Below are 23,803 nucleotides of genomic sequence, written 5' to 3'. Positions count from 1 at the left end.
CAGTTTTCCCACAATCTGGCCTTTATTATGAGAGCTAACAGCAGGCCTAGAATCAGGTAGATCTGAACTGCCCCACAGAGAGGGTTCTGAACACTGTCTTATTCATAAAGCACTGCATTAAAATATGTGGGAAAATGACGCCCGTTAATCTTAAGTATGAAAACATAACAACACCATTCTCCTTCAGAGCATCAGCTACAAGTTTAATTTACTCCGAATAGGTGCGGAGTGGCAAGGTGACCCGGAGAGTGTTTCACTGCAGCTCTATATTAGCCTTTTTTAACAGCAGTTTTTATGTCATGCCAGTTTGGTTTGGAGTAGGATCAGTGACTCAACAAGAACACACACAAACTTTCGCGCTGGGAGGAAAGCACCATTCCCTTATGCCTCGTACCACTTCCACCTTATTCATGTTGAATCACAAAGCGGCGACGGCCAAGGAAATTTCCCACAAGTAAGTCATTGTGGTCGATTTTGGAAGCCATGTCTCAGCAGAGGCTGAAAAACCACATCGCTTCCACACTTTTGTTTTATCATGTAATGGTCCAATTAACAAGTCTAAGTTAACGAATGCGCCCACATTCCTCAGTGGCCCGAAGTGAAATACGAAAATATTTTGTTTTTCATTCCGCTATTTTTCAAATGAGTTGAATTTATAGGCTAATGAGTTGTAGAGGTCACTGAGGAGGACAAGGCAAAGGTTCTGAAGCAAAAGATGAAGGTAAATTGGCTTTAAAAGAAGATTGTCAGGGCACACACTGGAATTTTGTTATTACATTTATTTTTCTCATTTTTTGTTTGGACTATTAGGTATAATTTTAACATGTAAGAAACTGCCAGGAAATTCTTGTCATTTGTATTTTTACCTTAACCAAGAAGGACATGTTCTTTTTGGTTTATCTCTGTTTGTCTTTCGAATAATAATTTAGGAAACATTGATGATCAAGAACAGATGATCGAATTTTAGTTTTGCTCCTTAGTTTTGTACGGATCTGAAAACACGGTGGTTGCTTTTATGCACTGCTGCTGGTTATAACTATGGTGGTCCTGAAAACCAAACCTTTCAAAGCACATTATGCGACAAAATCACTAAAATCTATCAGATTTCATGTGACTGTGGTGAAATGATTTGTAATAAATGTTCATTTATTGTTGTTTTAAGCCACTAAGTAGAAATATAAGGACTCGGAATGCTACAAAACCAATTGTTGTTGGTGGTACATTGTTTACCACCAAGTATTGTGAAATTGCTTTCCCATGTTGGAACCTTTTTTATATTTGCTCACCATGAGCAAATGCAGTTCTTCAGGCATAAGTGTTTCATTTATCTGATTATATGCTGTGTTAGGTGACATTAAATAGGCCTATTGGCAGAGGTAACTTTACTAGTTAACCAAGAGTTCAATTTTGTATATTCATATTTTTATTATTCAATACAACAGACTGTACAGTGATGCTATGTTCTTAGCAAGGCTGAATTTGGATGTTAACAGTTGTCTTAATCTTATTTGGTACTAGTTATCTAAATTGATCTACTACTCAGGAAGAATCAAAGAAAAAATACTTAATGCAAATTCAGTTGCATGGATTATTACTGTCTGAAAGGTCATTTATTTTGAAAAAAGACAGTATCTGATGCATTAACAGCTTGTGATAATTGATACACCAACATTTAGGCCATGTTTATGACTACATTACTATTAAATAATAAGCCTGTAAACTAGCAAAAATGATCTCCAACTGATCATAGCGTAATGGTTAGAATTTTCTTTTTATGGACTTAAATTTGTTTGTTTTTTGCTATTTAATTATTTCTATTTTCACCTGTAGGTCGCTGAGAGAAAATCATATATTATATTATATATATTTAATAGGTTGGAATCCCTTGTTTGGATGGTCTTTTTAGAGGACTAACGTCTCCTCACCACAGTGTCTCCTTCAACAAAAGCAAACCAAACATGATGTGGTCCCCGATAGTTGCATCATACATTTAATCACCTCGCCTGTGCATAATCTTCCCAAATATTGTCATTGTGTACAGTATGTTCCTGATGTGTGTTCCTCTTTCCGAGCGGACATCCCACATCACAGTGTGTGTGGTTATTAAAGCCCCAGTGACATGGGCTCGGTTTTCAGCATTAAGCAAACACAAATGCCGCTAATATTATCTGTACAAAGATAGTGTTTCCAACACGAGGAGCAGAGAATAGCAGCTGTGTATTCTGGGCCTGGATGGCTCTGGAATGCCAGTATGAGCAAGTGAGGATTGATCCGCCCCACAAACACATGGGAACCAACTTAAGGGCGAGAGGAAAAGAAGCCAGCTCAGACAGCGGCGCGTTGACGTGGTCATGATGGATCCACTGTATCCTGGAAAAGCTTCTTTGAATCTACGTGTGAACAGAGCGTGCGGAGGAAGAAACACCGGACAAACAATTCAGTAACAGCAAAAGGAGGAAGGAGGTCAAATGTACAGGAAGCTGCCCGACTTCCTGTTGAAGATGTGAATAATTGGTATTAATGAGTGTGAGCGCTGAAGAGCTCAGTCGTTCACAAAATAACGTCGGCGGGAACAATGCCCTTGTTTACGTGCCTGACAGGTTGTCTCCGAAGAAGAAGAAAAAAAAATTGACACTGCAAGTCAGTATTTGTCACCCACAGAATGTTCTGTACGACTAATCTTGTTTTTCTTTTCTTTAAAGTACTGCTCAGACTTTCCAAAGCACACAAATTAAGTACACAAGGTGCTCTGAAATGAATAACAGCAGGGACCATATTCAGCAAAATAACCAAAGCTTTCCAGTAAAGGTAAAGCTTAAAAACCTCTGGCGTGGTGATGGGGGTACACAAAATGAATGCCAGGCTTTTGCACCCAATTACTACTATTAAGAAGAAAAAAAAGAAAACAAAGTATAAAAATATCCACCGCAACACGTAATTACTTTGACGTGCACACCTGTTTTGATGCCTCGTGATGAACTAGTGACTTGGAGAGAGGATTTACAAACAACCTCAGCATCTGCAGCGATTTATCCTTTAATCGAAAACCATAAAACTCACGTCCAGTTCAATTGTTATCTTTTATGATAGCGACAGAGTCTTTGTTATAAATGGTTCATACGTCAAATATCTCAACGTGTATTACCTTGTGAAGGATATTCTGAATAACCTGCACAAACATACTCCGTGATATTAATCATTAGTCGCTCCAGAACCGCTGCTGCGTCCTAATAAATGATGTTTTATCTTCTTCACAGCTTGAGGTGTAGTGCGTGCAGACGGAGACCACATCTTAACGCAAATTAGTTTTTCCACTGTGCTAGCGTTTTAGTCACAACAAGCAGTGTCGCCTGGAAGGGCTTTCCACAAAAAAAAAGAGCAACATGACAAATGCAACAAAAATGATGCGACTCAGCTCGAACAGACCCGGCCTCAATGGCAGCTTTATGGCTTCTCGCAAGTGGAGAAGACAAACATGGTGCGCAGAGCGGCTGCAGGGCTGACTCATCTTCACCAGTGTGCACCTGCGTGTACGCCTGCACAACACTGCACAAACTCAACAACTTGGACTGGTAATTGGGCTCTGACGCAAATAAAAGGGCTGCGATAAAAGAACAGGATAGGATAATTGTTGGACTTTCCACAGGCTTTAGTATGAGACAGAGGGTATGCAAATGAACACAACAAAAAACTGTTTCTTCCAACAGGAAGGTTAACATCCCAGATGTAAGTGTGCTGCCCAGGACCCAAGCTGTTTACGAGCTCATGAATTTCTTAATGGAAAATATTCACCCCCAACAAAGTCAGAGTGAGAGCAGACTTCCACATTCTCCTATAATTAAACTGCACACAAAAAACTCAGGTCAGATGAAAGTCTTTTCCAATTATTGCGGTACATCTAAGGGCGGCTCTGTGGCTGGCGCTTCGGCCTCCACCTTCCTGTGTACTTTTTTAATTCCGAGCATTTCCGTGTCATGTTCGCCAGGTCGCAGAGGTGTGTTTTAGATCAATTGATTTATTTACTTCATCCAACTTTCCATGAGCTAAAGCATATTTCGCTGTCATGGTAGACAGGAATGTAAACACAGAGACTAACAAACTCCGGGGCTTAACACTTGTAACATTTCCGGGTAAATGATAACAGTGAGATTGAAGGCCAACGCTTCCGACTCACTCACATGTTTCAAATGTTGACTTCTTCTTCTCCAAGATGCAGTCCCACATCATGACCATATTTTAAAGTTATTACTTTTTAAAGTTCTCTACCGTCTGAAATCCCGGCGAACGAGAGGCTATGAGATGGAGTCCATTTTGACGTAATAAACGAGTTCCTTGGAGGTGGCAATTTCCTGGATCAATGATGCGCGGTGACAAAGCTTGATGCTTGACCAGATGAAAAGTATTTTCAGAGGCGGGAATTAATTGTATTTTGTAATGTAAATATTTCATTGAAAACAGATTTTTGTACAAAAAAAACATACTGATGAGTACAATACAGGTCCAAGATCAAGTTAAGCCAATAAATCAACACATTATTTGCCCTTTAAGGACTCTATTTCAAAATACCTTTTTGAAACCAATTTTAGAACATATAAGACCATGTCAAGATCCAAAAAATAGTCTGGTTGTCCAATTTAAACCTTTACATAATTCCACACTAACTCCAAACACATGTTGCATGTGAGCACATACAGTATACAGTCTTGCAAATCCTTTCTGATGGAACCTATACACGATACCGTATATACAAAAGTTATCTAGAGACAAACCTTCCATGTCCACTGTACTCTACTTGAAATGACTTTAGACGTTTGGATGTAAACTGGACTCAGAATTTCCATAACAGGTCCAACAAGAGGCACTGAAAGATGTTGTAAACACAAAGCCATACAGTGATCAAGCACATCTGCCAGAGGTGGGATGTCCACAGAACCATGTCTGCATGTGCTTCACGTCCCACAGGAGACTAAATCCAGCATGAAGTGCATAACGAACGAGATAAGTGTTCAGGATTCAACGGTTACTTTGCTTTCAAAAGCGATTTGACATTGGATTCACAGTGAAAACACCAATTATAATTCAAATGAAAACAGCTGTAATCATTGTATATTGTGAATTTTACAGCCAAATCATCATGCACAGATGTTTTAAGGTAAAGTTTCTTATTATGACAACAAAGATCACTCATTATAAAACTCCTCATTTTGCATTTTAGATTTTTGGAAAGTATGATTTTGCTTTGACTTAGATCAACCTCAGTAAAAATAAAACCAGAATAGAAACAAAATAGAAGCATATTTATGACAAATATAATATGGAAAAAAAGAATTGGACTTGAAACTCAAAATATTATTTTACGACATTAGATGGGAAGCACATATATAATTATATATAGTATAAGAAAGATTAACAACAAAATATAAATACATTATATGCATTGGATTTTTCGAAGTAAGCTATATTTTAATTTAAATTGAAATAAATAAATAAATCTTTTAAATATTGCAAATTAGGAAAAAAGAGTGAAAGATCTATATATCTTTTTTTTCAAGTTAAAGAACATTTTGTATATGTAAAAGGTTAAATAACCATAGACAGATTAAAAACTTATGGTTATAAAATAAGAGATAAAGAAAAGACAGATATCGCTGCAAAAGTCCCAAACACAAAATCCAAATCAATATATATCTGACATCATCAAGGAATCTTAGACATCTCAAGATGGTTGATGGGAAATTTAGAAAAAGAATGAATAAAAGCTCAAGATAGGACATCTGTAGCTTCTGATCTAGAGGTTATTCTTTAACAATACTTTAATTTGTCTTGTGATGTTATAGTGGTCGTCTGTCAATGATGGAATAGATTGCCTTCTAACACTAAAGTAGTAACTTAATGTACAACAGAACAGAACTCTTAAAATTCTCTATTAAACTTGATCATCAGGTCCACGATGTTTAATGGTACATTTATTGTCTGAGGAATAAACAAACTTCTACATAAACCCTAGAACAACAATAACAGCAACACGAAGATATAATTATTTAAGATATTGCAATAGCTTTGTGACCTTCAGCAGTACATTTAAACGTGGTAAATAATTGTTCAGGAGATGATTGATAAGAGAATAAATAGCCTCTTCTGACCGAATATATCCGTCCTCTTTCCATTCATTGCTTTTATCCACCCACCTGCTAACAGAGACGGGAGGAAGAGGAGAACAGACAGCAACCTGCCTGCTAATGTTTGCACTTCCATAGCTCTCGCACATTTATTAAGTTCTTGATAGATCAGTGGAAACCAAAGGTTCCTTCCTTAGTTACTCAACAATTTGGGATATTTGCGGCTTCTCTCCGGGTAGAGATGATACTCAATAAATCTTTGTTCTCACGAAAAAAGCTATCCTGTCGACTTTTGGCACGACCATGCTTTCTGCAAAGGGTGATTTTAGGACAAATAGTTCGCGCTCCTAATGGGAACACAGTCGACACCAACTGGGAGTCAAATGAGCACATCTTGGATTCATTGTGGACCATGGTATGGTTCCTTTAAATATTTGTATGTCTAGAACGCAGCATCATGTTTCTCAGCTAGACCACAAAGAAAACGAAAAATATCACATGTCATTCCTAAGTGATCCTCAAACGTGTAGAGATAAACTCGCTTCACCCCACAAAACTCAACTTCGTCATCTCACGAAACAGCCAGCAAACAAAAACATGTTGTTTGGTGGCTCACTCATTAAACTTTGTCCCAATTTAGTATCGAAAACTTAAAAAAAAAAATGACTTCTTCTATTTAAGGGCAAATAACGACAAACTCCAACCTTTGACTTACTCACATATTTCTAATGGTATACTCTCCCTCTCCAAGATGCAGTAAGTCCCTCATCATGATGTTTTGAAGTTATTATTTTATAAAGTTCTCCCCCATCTGAAATCTCTGCGAACGAGAGGTTACGGGAGCGAAGCCCATTATGATGTAATAATGGTTTTCACTCCTTCAGCCAAATGTAAACACGCCGGCTTTGGTTATAAGTCCCTTGGAGATTTAAGCGTCTGTGATTGATGACCCTCGGTAACAAACCTTGAGGCTTGACCAAGCACTACAGAATAGGTGTTTTCAGTGGGCGGGGCTTAGGCACATTTTCTAATGTAACTATTTCAATGAAAAGCAAACACAAGCATACTGATGAGTACCATAGAGGTCCAACATCTATTTAAGTCACACTTAAATCAGCACATTAGTTGCCTTTTGAAGAATGTATCTGTCCTTTACTTTTACCGTACATTTACTGAGCTGCTGAGACTTGTGTGGCATGACTTGGGCCCATTCACCTGGAAATGTTCACCAGGAAATGTTAAAAGTACAAATCAAAAGCAAGGAAACATTAGAATATGATTAGAATATGAGTATGTAAATGGAAGTGTGCAAGGAAACTCATAGACACACAGAGGGAAAATACAAAGACCACACAGAGAGGAAACAACTTTGATTACTGAGAACTTTTTCTTAAACTGGTCTTTAGTCCATGACCATAACTGGTTTCTAATGTGTTGATATTGTGAAACATTGAGCCACAACTATGCACCAGTAGAGCTGAAAGAAAGCAATTCCCTCCTCAGTCTTTCCTCCAGTGTGCAGCCAGACTGGAACTAATGTGGCGCAGAAGAGGCCATGCAACAGTCTGACACAGGTGCACTGTCTCCTTACATCATATTGATGAAAATACAGCCGAAATGAAGAAGACAAACTGGAAAAGATCACAGCAGCTCATTTAAGGCGATTTCTCGAGTCTCAATCAAACGTATCTTGCAACACTTAAATAATGTTGAAAGACATTTTGGTACAAAAACTACATAAAAAAGTGTTTTGGTTGATTTGCTCTGTTTAATTTGTTTATTTTAAGTAGTTTCTTTAAAATGATAACCATAACAGACAGTTAAACGTCAGCTGAAGCATGACTTTGTAGGAGGAGGCAACTTTGAATAATAATCTTATTTAAAGGAAATTCAAAGATGATTGTTTGTGTAAACATGGAGAACAAAAAGTGATCTCAACTACAAAAGAAATAAAACCTTGACTAGTAATGTGAAAGTTTATTCAATTGAAATAGTCCTAGAGAAGAGTACTAGTCTAACAAGATATTTAAGTCGTTTAGGTTTAAGTGAGTAGAAATGGGATATTTGGACAAAAATAAAGAATCTTTTTTTTATTGTTGTTTGGCTTATCTTCTCAGTTGTCATCATTTAATGTTAGTGGTTCCTGATCCTGGTTGTTAGAAACCCATAAATGGGTGTTGAAACCTTAATCACCTCGCGGTGTGAGTAACGCTAACGTGACGACATTGAAAGGAACAGACAGTATTCACTGGAAAAGCAAATTAGTTTGGAACAATTAGAATTTCAAAAATATTTTAATCTGTTGTCACCAGAAAGGAACAAAACGTACAACCACAATCCGACCACACTAGTTAGTCGTTCGGAGCCATACCTGTGACATGACATCTAATGATGTTGGTAGCTCTCTATAAGTGGGTTTCTATATGACCAGGGTGTTTATTGCCAGAAGACCAACAGAGCTCCTGATTCCAGGCATACTTCCAGCCCCCAGCTCGCACACCAGGCCATCTTCCTACCCTAAGGCTTTTCTTACTGATGGCTTAAACTGGCTTTTCACTGTGCCATGATGCTTTCATTAAGTTAGTTTATTCCTCATTTTCCACTGCTGGGTATCTCTCCCATCTGTGTTCACTCACTGCAGTTGTACTAGAGACCATAGTGGACTGGCTTTCTGTAAGGATGTGCAGCAATGTCACAACAAATATAACCTAAATAATCATAACAGGATTAAACTATGTTGCTGTTGCGTGATATTGAACAATTGAGGCTAAAAAGAAGTAAACGCTTAACAATGGGTAAAATCTAGAAAATCTTTTGACATTGCTAAACCAGGTCAAACATGTCATTGTATGTGGCCCATAGAGGACATAATTAAACCACTTATTGACGGATACATTTCAACTATCTATTCAAAGGTTTATTTAAAATATAAATAGTTTAATCTGAAAGCATAGAGCAGCAGGTTCTCTTGTAAAATATCCAGTAGCCCAAAGAACTTTATCAAGACTGCATAAATCCAAGACCAGATTATTCTACACAAGCAGGAGTCAAATCAAGCTTCTTATACGTTACTCAAAAGTTTCTTAATGCACACAACAAGGGTAGCAGTTACGCATTTAGGATGTATTTCATAACAAAAAGCAGCAATGAGTTACCTCTGAGGAAGCTAGATCAAGAGAGATGGTGTTGATGTTGGAGTTGTAACATAATTTTATTATAATTTGGGCTGTGTTGCGTCACAAATTTGAGATGTAAAACTGTGCACAAATAAATATCAGTTTTAGGAAGTCCTACATGACCAGCAAAAAAAATGCAAAATTGATAGGAACAATAGTCGAACCATGTGTAAAAGTTGAAAATCTAGATGTATGAAGTGAATTGTTGAACAACTGCCATCCACTACATCTTAAAAAAAGGGACAAAAGCACTAGCTCGTGATAACATTTCTTTATCAAGTGTACAGCCATCAAATAAATCGAGTTGAAGTGGTAAAGGACAACAATTAAATCATTAACAATACCTTGGCATCTCTTACTATAAGGAGGCCCTGGTGCAGACCAAGAACACACTTTTTCTTGTAATGATGGAAATTTATTTTACGACATCCAGGTTCAATTTGACATATAATAAAATTTGAATAAAACAAGTCACAGGGGATGTTGTGTACAATGTTGCCCGGCAAATCAACCATGTCTTGAACTTCCTGGCATCTGGTTTAGTTTGTTACCATAAACTGTTCTCAAATTCAATTACTGCAGCAAACATTTCGGGGATTAGGAAGAGATCTGCTTAATTCCACAACACAAATCTACCCTGGCTTAAGAACCTGAGAAAATTTATCTTTTAAAGAACGGTGAGTTACACATATTCTTGTAGTTTATCTTAAATCATTTGGAATATTAGCAATGCTTCCTACGCTTGCAAATATTAGCACAGCCAACGAGATTTTGCTGGTGTTTGTTTGTCTTGAACTTGAAATATAAAGAACACATTTTAGCAATATCTTCTAGTGGACGCTGCATAATGAAAAATGACCCTATTCCATTGTTCTATTTCATTGTTCTACACCAAAACAGCCTGGTTCCCACCTGTGGTGTTGCTTTTACTTTTTCCACATTACTGTTACATTAGAACCTCATCCAACCTGGTTCTAGAACGCAAGACGAGCAGAGTCACTGTCATCAGATTGGTCGATGCATGTAGGTTTTTGTCTTAGCCATTGACGGAACTAATTGGTCAGTAAAAGTAGATTAAGATTAAAGTAACTGTCACTTTTGCATCATGGCATCCAAGGTTTCTGTTGTCCGGTGTTATAGTGAGCAACGTTAGCTAGCTTCACTTCCTTTGACAGTGCTTGCAATGACCAACATATTTGATATTTTATCTTTGAGTCCCTAAGATGCACTGAAACTATTATAGCTAAGATATCCTTCAAATAAATACTACGAATGCAAACCTTGTCCAGTTTGCACTAGACTGACTCCACTACCAGTTATAGTTAAAACTTTAGGATATACGGTAAGATCTGTAGACATGTTTGTCCAACGTTCCTATTATGGTGCAGTTGAGCAACAGCTTTTAGATCGTAAGGTACTTTCAGATCAAACCCAAATCTCACTAGATGCTGTTGATGGAAGTTAAACTACAACAAGTAGCGGTGACAGCTCCTTCTGTACATCGGCGTAGAAGTGAAGTGACGTCTTGGTTGATCATTTCTCCTTCAAGGAAGCCTTTTCTGGAGCTGGGGTTTCTACTACTGTTGCCTAAAAAAGCTCAATCACGTTTGGGTTTTTAGAGGCATTTAAAATTGAGTAATTGAAAACACTTGTCTGTGTGAACGGATGTGGGCACCCTTCCAAAATGTATTCCTGAGATGCCTGTGCAGGAGACAGATCCAGATGGGATTGAACTGAAACCAGATGGCTGGGGTGAAGGGGAACATGGGCCCGGGTACGAGTGTCTGCTGCATACAAGCCGGAGTGAGGTACAGCCAGTGCGCGGCGTTGGTGAATGTGTGTTTGTCAGTGGCCTGCACGTGCGTGTTGGAGTACTGGTGCACAGTGTGCAGGCGAAGGAATGCAACGACGAATTAGACTAACCACTCAAAGTAAACAAGCAGGATTAACAAGCTGTGACATTTATCGTGCTGTCACAGGACTCTTGTTTCCTCGTTTATCTAACGCGTCCTACATCTGAGAATATCAATGGCATAAAACAAAGAGGCTAGGGAAACAGAATCTGAAACACGGATCTGATGTTTGCGCTGTTACATCAGTCAGACATGCAGGCTAAATCTCTGTGACAGTTCCTGGTCCCACAATGTGCTTTTCATCTGTCTGGATTCTGAGAGTGCACATTCCACAAGTGAGTTGCAAAACTCTCCCCAGCAAACTTGACTCTAAGTTTGAGGTGTCAATCATCATAGTTCGTGTTCTTCTGGATCGTTTACATGTGTGTGCAAGACATGATATTAAAATAATCAAAATAAAAAAGACTGCAGTTGAGGTCAAAGATTAATTAATTGTGCACGTTTGATCTTAAAGCTGTAAAATCTGTTCCTTCGGAAGTCTCTCTATTCATGAAGCTCTGTAAGAGGCCGCTGGGAAATTGAGTAGATCTGATAAAATAAGGCTTCTTGAATGCATCTTGAAAAGCACGCAAGTGGACAACAGTCCATCTCACAAATCCTTCCTAAGGCACAAGTTTTCAATTAGAGTTTTCAAACACAAAAGTGGAAAAACGCACGACAGGCAGAGAATCAAACTAGACGTATTGCCTTTTAAAGACGCCCTGACTTGTGGTTGAAGTGACAGAACCAGAAACCAACAGCCGGTTCCAAAATAAATCATGTTATTCGGGGCATGTCGACCCCAAACTACAATACTTTTAGAAAATCAAATCATTTAAGACCAAAGAAGTTTCCTAATTATTGACTTAAGTAATGTAATATTGTTATTTCTTTTTGAAAGCCTGACAGAAGAGATTTTAGCCAACGAGATGTCAAGTTCTATTCGATATGGCTTCACTCATCAGTTGTGAAAATCTTACAGGCAAGTAAATCAAGCTGAAACATTATTTATAACCAATAATAAGATGATTACATTGTGACAAAGGCTTTTGTCTAACTGGACAGCAGAACTTATATATTTTATAGTATACTATTTTTTAATATAATTGCGTCTTCTATAAAAAATGATGTAAAATAAAAATCTCTAACCTCAAATACTAAAGACACAATATAAATAGATTGAACACATACCAAGGGCCTCACTGCGCAAGACTATTAACGTAAGCTAGACAATAAAATAAATAAAAACAATTCAAATTGTCAAATAATTGGACTGGTTCACAGGGGGAGAAAAGGGTAGTTGCACCACTAGCAGGAAGCAAACTTCCAAAGTGTTGTCTCTAACAAGACCATTGCTAGCTATTCAGCATTATTGCAGAAAATACAATGCTTTAAATACTTGCTAACAAACTCGTTAAGATTAGTTAAGATAAGTCATTTTTAAAGCTAGGGTATTGTCGACAGTGTGCTGGTTTTTGTGATGTCTTTAATCCAAATATAATTTATTGATTGTTAGTTTTTGGCTTGGTTTGACTGTGAGTTTTCATAATATTTGTCAAAATATAAAATCTGTTACTTCTTTGTAACAAATTAATGAAAGCTCCAGTATATAAGTAATAACATTCGATGAGATTATCTTTATTCCTAAACCATGGTATATATAAAGATGGAGTCCCTTTGGATGTTCACAGAACATCATCTCAAGACAAGTTTAAGACCCATGAAGTTATTTCCAGGATCTGGATGCTTGCGCATAGAAACAGGTGACTGATAGCGATTTTGAATGATAGTACTCACATCCAGGTGCACTTGAAACATTGAGTTTTACTGGCACCATCATTTACTGAATTCAGTTCTCTGATTTGTATTGACTTTGTCAGCAGCTTGACCTCTGGTATTACTTGTGGCCAAACGCAGCCAAAAAAATAACTTTTACATGATTTTGATAAACAGGACGTTCTGTTTGCAGGCAGCACTCGAAGTTTTCTGCAGGTGCTTTTGACTCCCATGACAGAGCAGCAATGTAATTTAATAACCTGATCCTCACAGCAGCACATGCGTGTATAGATACACTCACTAAAAATGTAATGTTTGGGGTTTTCGCTTCTTTCCACGGGCCTGCAGTGGTTTTCAGTCCAGCTTCCAGATGTAAATCCCTGCTATGTAACTCGTGCTGAATGCAGTTCCCTTGAGTTTTTGGCGTTATGTTCGAGTCATGCAGACATCTGTTGGGGGCAGGGGGAGCTGCATCCATTCATACACAGCCAGGAATTAATTCAAAACGCATAGAAACAACATATGGCGAAGAAAGTGGAACATTACACCGTCCTTCCCAACTGTGACAACTAATAATCAGGATACATTCTCTTTCAATTGCACCCAAAGAAAACAATTCCTGGCCAGAGTGATACATGTTTAGAATCCAAATAGGGTTTGGGTTACATTATACTTGTTTGTTTTCCAGCATGTTCGCTTCATGTAATTGATCGAACTAACCTTGAGAAAAAACATGTTTAGGGTCCAAAATAGAAAAGAATATACTTTTTTATTTGCCAGGTAATGTATCTCTGATACCAGCAGACTGTCTTATTCACACCCATTGGTCAAGTGTTGAGATTTGTCACCCCCGAATCATCAATAAAGTAAGGACTTGTTGTATAAACAAAGCAAGGTTTGTGTGATTACAGCTGGATAGAGGAGTGAAGACCATTATTACATCATAATAGCTCTCCTAACCTCTCGTTTGCCAAGATTTCAGGGGAGAACTTCATGAAGTAATACATTTAAATGAAGCGTCTTTATGATGAGGGACTTACTGCATCTTGGAGAGGAAAACTTCAACCTTTAAAACATGCGAGTGAGTCAGGAGAGTTGAAAGACTTAGCCAGGAAAAAGACAAACGGTACAAAAGAATCAGGGAATCAAATATATCTTCTTAATGGGTAAAAGCTATGAGGATATTTCCTTCAGTAATGGCCAGGACAGGCATATATAAGTGAATTTGATTTTTGTGTTAGGGTCTACAAATGATGATGACAAGACATAAGCCCAAAAGAGTAATAATAGTAAACAACCATAATCAGCTTGTGCTAAACTAAGGTTTCATATCAATTCTACCACAAATCCAGAAAAACATTGAGTGGACTTAATCTACACCCTGGTCTTGAGCCAGTTATCATTCTACATGGGGAAATTAAAGAGAGAATGTTTCACACTGTTTGGGGAGAAATAAACGGTTTTGATGGGCCGTGTGCTCGAAGATGATCATTCCAAAATGCCGCAAACCACTTACTCAGTATGATTGTTAGAAAGTACGCTCTAGCATAGTTTGGCATTGACTGTAGATGTGCTCTGTCCAATGGCTACAATCCCAAACCACAAACTTAAATTAATGCACGACCATCTGCCAATAAATGTGCAAAATGAAAGCTTTTGTTACAACAGACAGTAGCATTTTGTTGTTTTGTGCCTTTTACAAGTTACTGGAACAGTTGGTTTCTATAGCAACATATGTTATGAATCCCCAGCTGTTTTCATATTCTACATATAGGTTCTATTTAAGGTGAGTGAGTTCAACTTTTGCGTGTAAAGAATTAGGGTAAAATTTCTGCTCTACTTGTGCAATGTCAACATACACCAATCTGTCATCACGAACCACAGAAGTTTGAACAAATTAATAATGTTGGAAAGTGACTCAAAAGGTCATGATCAGTATTTAAAACAAACAGGTCATACAGAGAAATCGGGAGATGAAGTTAGGTGGTTGGATACTTGAGGTCAGGAGAGAATTGACTAGAGAAAATGGTGAATTTATTTGGCAACCTCTGATGGGAAACAAAGATTAACAAAAACAAGGACATATACTTTGTATACACAATTATAAATAATGTGTTTTTAATTCATCATCCCAAACTGAATCTCTTTACACGGTCAAAGGGGGATGAATAAACCCCACTAACTTTTAGCGAGATGAGGTGTTCACCCTCAGTGCACATTTAGACAGTCAATACAAACATATTAAAGTCACCATCTAATCTCTGTATGTTATTTACAATTGCTATCCACACAAACACAAATATAATTTTCAGAGTAATCTGATCCTTTTGAGAGTTATACACAAAAATGTCCATGCTAATTTAGTGACTGATGCTCAGTTGTTTTTGTCTTCATCTTCATCCAAAATGACGCATTAAAAACATCCAAATAGCTCCATACTGCTTTAATATTGCTCTTGTATTGAAGCCTCGACAAAAGGAATTGCTCTGAAAAAGTATTTATTTTTAGATTGTTTTGTAGCGGAAGTTATGAGTCTCTCAGTTCCTGTCTGACATCTTTCCTCATTGAAACACATTACAAGTGTCAGTGTGCATGCGCAATTATATACTGCTAGCCTAGCATCGGCCGCTAAAAACAAGCTTAAAATATAGACTTGTTGAATAATTTTTCATGAACAATTCCTCTTGTCAAGGCTTCAATACAAGAAGGACATTACAGACGAGTACCACAGAGGTTTTTGGATGTTTTTTTATTGTGTCATTTTAGAGGACCTTAAAGACGACCATAACTGAGCATCAGTCGCTACGTTAAAATAAACTTACATTTTTGTCTATAACTCTAAAAAGGAACTGATTACTCTAAAAAATAATCCCTGACTAAAGTCAACATGAGTGAGATCAGAAAATAAGTGAAGTTTGAATTTTGGGTGAACTAAAACTCGAAGTAAAAGACAAGGACTACTATGGTAGTAAAATATGTGACGAATATAACTAATGTCGAAAAATGTAACTTCTCCATGTCTCTTTAGACGCCGAAGTGTCCTTTGACTGATCTCTGCCTTCTCATTTCAGGATCTGCTAATGAATCTCCAAGAAGGTGAACTTTACTCCAACTATCTGAGGAATTCATTATCCTTCCTTCCTGAAAGACAGGAAAGTTGTCTTCCTGATGTGTTTGTGTTCGAGTTTTGGAAAGGAAGCGTTTTGTAGTGAGGCACTTGCATGGATGAGCTTGACCTCTAGACTCATGAATAAAGTTGAAAATTCTCATTAATTTCAGCCAAGCACCCACCCAAATACATTTTTATTCATGGCAAAGTCAGAGTCTGTTCACATTGTTGTTTCTGTCAGGTTTTGCGTAAGAAGTGCTGACATAACCGTAGCCCAGATTCTGACATGCCAGTTAACAGAAGGGTCAGTCGAGTTCCTTCGTAAACACCTTCAAACCTAAAAGAAAAAATTCAGACGGATAGGATTCTGACTTATAAATATTACTCCAAAGTTAAGACCTGAAACTGTGTCCTGTGTCGACAACAACTGGTTGTGACAGAAGATAATGATAGTGTTACATTTCTATTATCGTTCCCTGACAAAAGCTGGCAGGAGACCAGGTTTAAATCCCGCATAGAGGCGAGGTGTCAACAGTTTGACGTCGTATCTAATAGCTCTCAATGTTCCGGGAGGATTGAGGGTCAGATGGCACACAAACTTCCAAGAAAAAAAAATCTGTGAACATAAATACAGAGAATTCAATCTTAGAAAACTGCAGGGAGAGGATTTATTTAGCCGTGGCGCATGTGTGATACCAGACCGAGCGAGGCCGTTTCGAGATCCCCTTCTTAAGTTTGTCTGGTTTCCTGACAACCATATATAATATAAAACTGCACGCCCCCATTCCTTTATCCGTTGAAACATCTCAGATCAAGAAGATTTGTTCTGTTCAGTTGTCTGTAGTGCAGTGGGTGAAGAGGCGTGAGGCCTATGTGATAAATAAGTCCCACACATTATCCTCAGGATGTCGGCAGCTGCCTGTTGGAGGTAGAAAAATTAACTCAATATCTGGCCAAAAAAAAAAAAAATCAGAACTCAAGTCATGTCAATACTGGTTAAATCTTCCTTTATTCTCTGCTGGGCACGGCAAGTGAAAATGTCCAGGCGGATTTAACTCATAATACTTTAAATCTGCCCACGTGTATGAATGCAAGATTGGTATTAATGAGCTGTTGGGAGGGACATGTGTACGAGCTCAGGTCCAGCAACACACATAATAGATCCAGATTTAGCAATGTGTATCTAACGATTATCTTTTATTATGACTGATGTGACTAATGGCTCACTGGTGTCAGAGATTGGTGAGAAAGATTGTTTGGTTTGACCTCCATGGTGGTTACATGTACATGACTAAAAGGGTGTCTTCTAGATAACATAGTCATAACAAAAAAAATCATTCTTTCCACAAACCTATGACGGGTTAATGGAACGACTCACCATCCCATGTAATGACACAGAGCAATTTATTTATAGTGATCAATCTAATTCTGTTTTATTAATTGGTTTCTTTATAGTTTTATACAAGGTACACCTTAAATCACACATCATAAACATCATAAACATCATGCAAATACAATTGTATACATTTAAACTACATTTTCAATTTTCCAAACTTAGACTGCTATCAATAAACGATGATTGAAGAAAATATATATACTATACACAGTATGTAAGATTTGTATTATATTATAGATTAATGCTACAGAATGTTTACTCTATCTACGTTAACTGACGTAATCAACATTAATGTGTCATGTGAACATTACGTGTGTAGTGTGAATAGTATGTCATGTGATCATGTAATTATGTAATGTCAACATTGATTGTCATGTGAACATTATGTGTCTAGTGTGAATATTATGTGTGTCATGTAATCATGTATTAATGTAATATGAACATTGTTTGTCATGTGAACATTATATATGTCATGTAATCATGTATTCATGCGATGTGAAAAATGTTTGTCATGTGAACATTATTTGTGTTACGTGATCATGTATTCATGTGATGTGAACATTGTATGTGTCATGTGAACATTATATGTGTCATGTGATCCATGTATTAATGTAATGTGAACATTGTTTGTCATGTGAACATTATATGTGTCATGTGATCATGTATTAATGTAATGTGAACATTGTTTGTCATGTGAACATTATATGTGTCATGTGATCATGTATTCATGCGATGTGAAAAATGTTTGTCAAGTGAACATTATGTGTGTCACGTGAAAATGTATGCATGTGATGTGAATATTGTATGTCAAGTGAACATTATGTGTGTCATGTGATCATGTATCCATGTAATGTGAACATTGTTTGTCATGTGAACATTATATGTGCCACGTGACCATGTATCCATGTAATGTAAACATTGTTTGTCATGTGAACATTATATGTGTCACGTGATCATGTATTCATGTAATGTTAACATTGTTTGTCATGTGAACATTATATGTGTCACATTATCATGTATTCATGTAATGTTAACATTGTTTGTCATGTGAACATTATATGTGTCACATTATCATGTATTCATGTAATGTTAACATTGTTTGTCATGTGAACATTATACATGTCACGTGATCATGTATTCATGTAATGTTAACATTGTTTGTCATGTGAACATTATACGTGTCATGTGATCAAGCATGTGTGTCATGTGATTATTTTTTCATTTATGTATGTCCTGTGAACATTGCATGTGTCATGTATTCTTACATGGTGTTGCTTAAATGTCCCTATTGATTCACAAGTAAATTCCCAAGCCAAACACAATATCTATACATTAAACCGTCAACACCTGCCCCCCTTTACAGTCTGATTTCTCTTTTAATACTTGGGCATCTTTGTGAAATACATTTTTAACATGTAGGGATGCACTTTAAATTTTAATTAATTAATTATTTTTAATTATTATACCACAATTAGCCTTTTCCAACTACATAGCTGAGGACACACTGGACACAAACACATATCTGTCTGATATGTGTTTGATCTGTTGGAGATAATTATTCATCACTATTATTATTATTACAAATATGTATTCTTATATCCTGCCACACCACATCATAGAACTGAAAACCCAACCAAAGGGTCCCTAATAGCTATTTAAAATTCTTTATCAATTAGCAGGAGGAGAGCAGGACCAGGGCTGGGATCCTGCCTCCTGATTGGTCCAGACTCTCGGCTCGCTATGTTCAGCGCTCCTATATAAACCAGTGCAGTCTTGACATCGCCGCTGTCTGTCATGCAAGTCAAGGGGACAGAGAGCAGAGACACAGAGTCCAGAGAGACACTGCTGCCAGCCTGAATCCTCAACCATTCAACCCGGTTCCGGCGCTGCGGAGGCTTCTCTTTTTTTTTTTGAATCTGGAGCGCTGTTTTCTCATGAACTACACGCCGACGAGGAGGCGTTTCTTTCCATTTAGTTGTCTCGTCTGCGTGAAGAGGACGATGCCTTTGAGGAGCGGACTTTTTCTCCTGATGCTGCTGAACGCATCTGCATACGAACTGGATCAGAACGAGTCCCACTCGCCCCGGAGAGCCCGCTTCACTGCCAACAGCCCTTGTAAGTCACACGCTGCTTCCATCTGTGTTGAAGCTGTTTTCTACATCTTTTCCGCGCACGGGGTTTTCGATCACGCACGGCCGCGTCTCGCTCCATCACTATGTGTAGTTTGATCCTCTTGTCATTTTTTTGGCCTATAAAAAAAAAAGCCTTGTGGTTTTCGGCGGAGGAGGCTGCGGTGTCCTGCCGGCAACAGATGAGCGTTGGAAGCGGCGCTGACACCTGAGAGTGTCAGTCCTGCTGGTGGTGTCGTCCTCAGGTCTGGATGCTGCAGAGCTGCCACTATCAATGTTCTCAGCATTTTTTTTTTCCAAAATATGCTATTTATTCCTAGTAGGCAGCGAGACAAGTATTGTACTTATAGAATAATAGTTGCCACAATTCAATTAATACTGGCCTGCATGGGGTTTTCATAGCAAAATGCCTGTAAAAAATCCTCATGTTGACCTTCTATTGTGACATACTGAAATAGAGAGCAACAAAGCAGCTTTTGTAGTATCAAATAAGATTCCCTTTGTGGATCTCTTACCTAAGATTAAGGATAAGCAGACAGACAAGGTTTAAAATGACTTTTCTGGGCGATGAATCAAATATGCCAGTTAACTGAGTGAGCAGAATTAAGAGAGCAGATGCACCTCGGCTCAGGCTCGTCCTTGCAGACCAGGGTCTGAGTGGCTCTGACAGGTTTTTCATGTAGAGGGTTATCTTACAATCCTTTATTGTGCAGTCAGGTGTGGGTTTAATTTAGGAGCAGACATGGCCTAAAATGATCAGGTATCATTCTTTATCTACATCTGTGGGGATGGAAAACTCTCCCCCTTTTATTTCTCTCCATCTTCCAGGGCGGTGGTGGTGTGTTAACATGTAACATGTCCATAAGGTTCCTGGATCTATAGTGGGAAGGGGTCCAGCAGGAAGCGATGAAACCACATTTGAATGAACATTCCACGATTGTCTGTTCTGGATGTTTAACTGGTGCTGTTAACAGTTAATTTAAAAATGGTTTGGAGGCAAAAGTCCTCAGAATAGGGTTAGTGTCAAATAATTGAAGACAGAGTCTGGTGCCATGTGTGTGTCTGAGAGAGTGTACAAGTGTATGTTTATGTGTGTCTGCAGGCATGCCAACAATTTTCAGGAAACTCTTTGGTATTTCTGGGTCTGTTCATCCAAGCCCAGCTGAAAAGAACCAAACAGTGGACTTAAGGTCCCTGCCAAGAGAAAATCAGAACAATGCCAAGTTGTCTGAGTAGCTCTCAGACTTGTAAGGTCTATAATCTGCAGTCAAGTCACTATTTCCCCCTGAGTCGCAATTCGTCTTTTGTATATCTTCATAGTATGAAAATTCCTCTCTGCGAAGTGCATTTTTGTGTGTTGAAACCCTGGCAACCCTTGAGCAATAAGTCCAGAGAGTGTTCAGGGAAGCTTGCTGCTGGCTGCCCTACTGATGGATAATTTTCTGTGCCCACAGCAGATGTGGCACGCTGTCTCAACGGTGCCCTCCAAGTGGGATGCGGAGCCTTCGCCTGCCTTGAAAACTCCACATGTGACACGGATGGCATGCATGACATCTGCAAGTCGTTCCTTTACAGCGCTGCTAAATTTGACACTCAGGTAGACACCCACTGTCCTTTCACAAACACTTGTGTCTACGTGGAATGTCCTGAGGAGTTTTTCTGTTTTGTGTCACAGGGTAAGGCATTTGTCAAAGAAAGCCTTAAGTGCATTGCCAACGGAATCACCTCCAAGGTATTCCCCACCATCCGTCGCTGCTCCACCTTCCAAAGAATGATATCTGAGGTGCAGGAGGAGTGCTACAGCAAGCTGGATATCTGCACAGTCGCCCGGACTAATCCAGATGCTATCGGAGAGGTGGCACAACTGCCAAGTCATTTTCCTAATAGGTGAGTCAACCTCAAACACACACATTAAAATATCATAGGAGACATCATAGGATTGTATAGATGCCAAATCAAGTATCCAATGAAAACATGATAAAACTCTAATGCATCGACAAACCGATTTTCTTTCAAGATAAATAAAAAATAATCAAACTGGAAAGGCAAGTTTGGCTCTTTTGTTGTTGTTGGCATACACAAGGGAATACAGTTAAGGTGAAAATGAGGTTCAAGGGTGGAGCTCAGGTCTTAGGTGTGACTGGTGAAGCAGTGGTAACTCCCAAAAGCATGACTACACACTAAGCACTGTTCAGGGAAATTCCCTTCTCGCGTCCAAGAGAACAACAAAAATCTATTGCTGCCATGTCACACACGGGTGTCTCTTTTGGCCGCAGGCTTTCTAATAGGTGAATGACTGTTTTGTTCCCTTAAGGTTCTATGGAAGGCTGCTGCAGAGCCTGATGGACTGCGACGAGGAGACGGTAGACCGAGTCAGGGCCAGCATGGTGTCGCGACTTGGCCCAGAGATGACCATGCTTATTCAGCTGCTGCAGAACAAGCCCTGCCCATCCACTGCTGTGGCTGCAGCTGCTGCCATTCCGACCGGAGTCGAGGGCCGTGGGAGTTGGCGCTGGTCCATGGGTCCCCATATGTACAAAATCCAGCCTAATCTACGAAACAGAGACTCGCCCAGTCATTTTGGAAAAAAACGTTCCGCAAGTGACAGCTCTTAACTCGAATTTCAGAAAACAGTCCTCAGAAAAAAACTCCTTCATTCCCTTGTGGGTGCAAACACCCATCCCTCCACTTAACTGGAAGCTACCGAAATATGCACCTCTAGGGAAAAAACCGCCCATAGAGTTGATATCAGATTGTTGCTATATTGTTAATTCCACACTTAAGGCTTAAGAGACCCCAGCCCTGCCATCCATCGACTGTTTCAAACACCTACGGTCTGTGTTGAACATGTGGCTGTTGCATCTGTATAGCGACGTCCTGTTCATTCCTCCTCATCTCCTACAAGAGATAAGTCCTTCATAAGAAGAAAAAAAAAATCAACCATAGTGGTTCACATTTTCAGAGCACAAGTCTATATTTGAAAAAGACAATCTCATAATCCTGATTTGGTATTTACTAGAGATTGTTTAACAAGTACGTGATGAGATTAGTAGAATTGTGAGCATGAGCCGTGGCCATGAGTTCCATGTTTATTTTTCAATACTAACAGAACACCTAAATGTACTGTAAAACTATTTATCTAAGACAGCCATAATAGCGAGCCCTCTTTATAGAGGTGTGAGAGGTCTGTAGGGGTTTCATGGTAGCCTTTGAGAGGTTTCCTTAAAACTGACCAAAAAACCTTCAAGCTGCCCTGAATGCTATTAAAGAAAAAACCAAAATAGTGTAACGCTACAGCACTTAGAATAGTCTTTCTCTTATGATGGCAGGTACAGTTGTGGCGTGGCGTTGGCTATAGTGTGTTTTTAAAATCATCTTGCACATGGCCTAATCTGTCAGGAAAAAAAAAAAGTCCATTTTTTGCATTCCTTGTATACTTGTAATGCATAAGACTGTTGAGCTCTGCAGTATGTGGGAGCGCACGTAGTGGAATCTGTGTCCATGTTGAGTGTGAAGCAGTCGTGTATGTGTGGTAGCTGATTAGCACGTTTATCTCTGAGGTGGATCACACCACATACACATTTGCTTCCATCTTAGGGAATAAGAATGACTATTTAAAAAAAAAAAAAACAAGCCTTGTTGGAATGATATTTATTTTCCTACGATATTATTTAAATGTTTATTTTAATGCATTATTGTAGTTTTAATTATAGCTCTTAACAGCAGTTCAGTCATGGCTCTAAACATGAGCTCTATGCCAAAAAAAAAAAAAAGAAATCTAATCGACCACTCTGGTGACTGAAGAGGACTCATGTCATGACTCTGTGCTGGTCATAGGGGAACAAAGTTGGTCATTTTAAGTCAGGTGATCTTTATGGGACCATAACTACGACAGGATAGTTTCATTTTATCACTAAGTTAAAAATGAAATTGCAGCTGCTACATGCACTGTTCTGTGCTGTGAGTATGTGAGCATTTGGTATGAATTCCAAAGGAATTAGCACTGTACGGCAAACACCAGCATTGGGTTCTATCGTTTGGAAGTCTGGCAAAAGAAAGTACAGTGATTCATTTTTTCCAGTGCTAGTGTCAAATATGTGGGTCTAATTGCTCGGGACTCTTTATACTTTACATCCAGTCTTACACATACATACATATTCACACACCAACTTCTATACCTAAGTTGCTCTTTCATTTGGTAAAATA

At 38.5% G+C, this 23,803-nt stretch overlaps 1 protein-coding gene across 2 annotated transcripts; it reads left to right on the top strand.

The window, feature by feature from the left end:
* Nucleotides 1-19,132: 19,132 nt before the first annotated feature.
* stc1 (stanniocalcin 1) lies at nucleotides 19,133-23,374 on the top strand. Of its 2 annotated transcripts, none has more exons than XM_087794743.1 (4): nucleotides 19,133-19,583; nucleotides 21,055-21,194; nucleotides 21,273-21,484; nucleotides 21,912-23,374. In XM_087794743.1, the coding sequence occupies exons 1-4, from the start codon at nucleotides 19,403-19,405 to the stop codon at nucleotides 22,210-22,212; spliced, it is 834 nt and encodes a 277-aa protein (XP_087650869.1). In that variant the 5' UTR covers nucleotides 19,133-19,402; the 3' UTR covers nucleotides 22,213-23,374. The 2 variants fall into 2 exon arrangements, with proteins under 2 accessions (XP_087650869.1, XP_087650868.1); XM_087794742.1 differs by having other exon boundaries at nucleotides 21,052-21,194.
* Nucleotides 23,375-23,803: the final 429 nt, after the last annotated feature.

Source organism: Callionymus lyra, chromosome 1 (genome assembly GCF_982586985.1).
Source record: "Callionymus lyra chromosome 1, fCalLyr1.hap1.1, whole genome shotgun sequence".
NCBI lineage: Eukaryota > Metazoa > Chordata > Actinopteri > Syngnathiformes > Callionymidae > Callionymus > Callionymus lyra.
Note: the sequence above shows the minus strand (reverse complement) of the source record. Positions and strands in the feature narration are given on the sequence as shown.

Excerpts from the sequence above, each read along its gene's own strand:
- stc1 (XM_087794742.1), top strand. The coding sequence starts at position 19,403 with ATGAACTACACGCCGACGAGGAGGCGTTTCTTTCCATTTAGTTGTCTC. Across the intron at positions 19,584-21,051 it reads CTTCACTGCCAACAGCCCTT|CAGATGTGGCACGCTGTCTC; the intron begins GTAAGTCACACG and ends CTGTGCCCACAG. Across the intron at positions 21,485-21,911 it reads CCAAGTCATTTTCCTAATAG|GTTCTATGGAAGGCTGCTGC; the intron begins GTGAGTCAACCT and ends TGTTCCCTTAAG.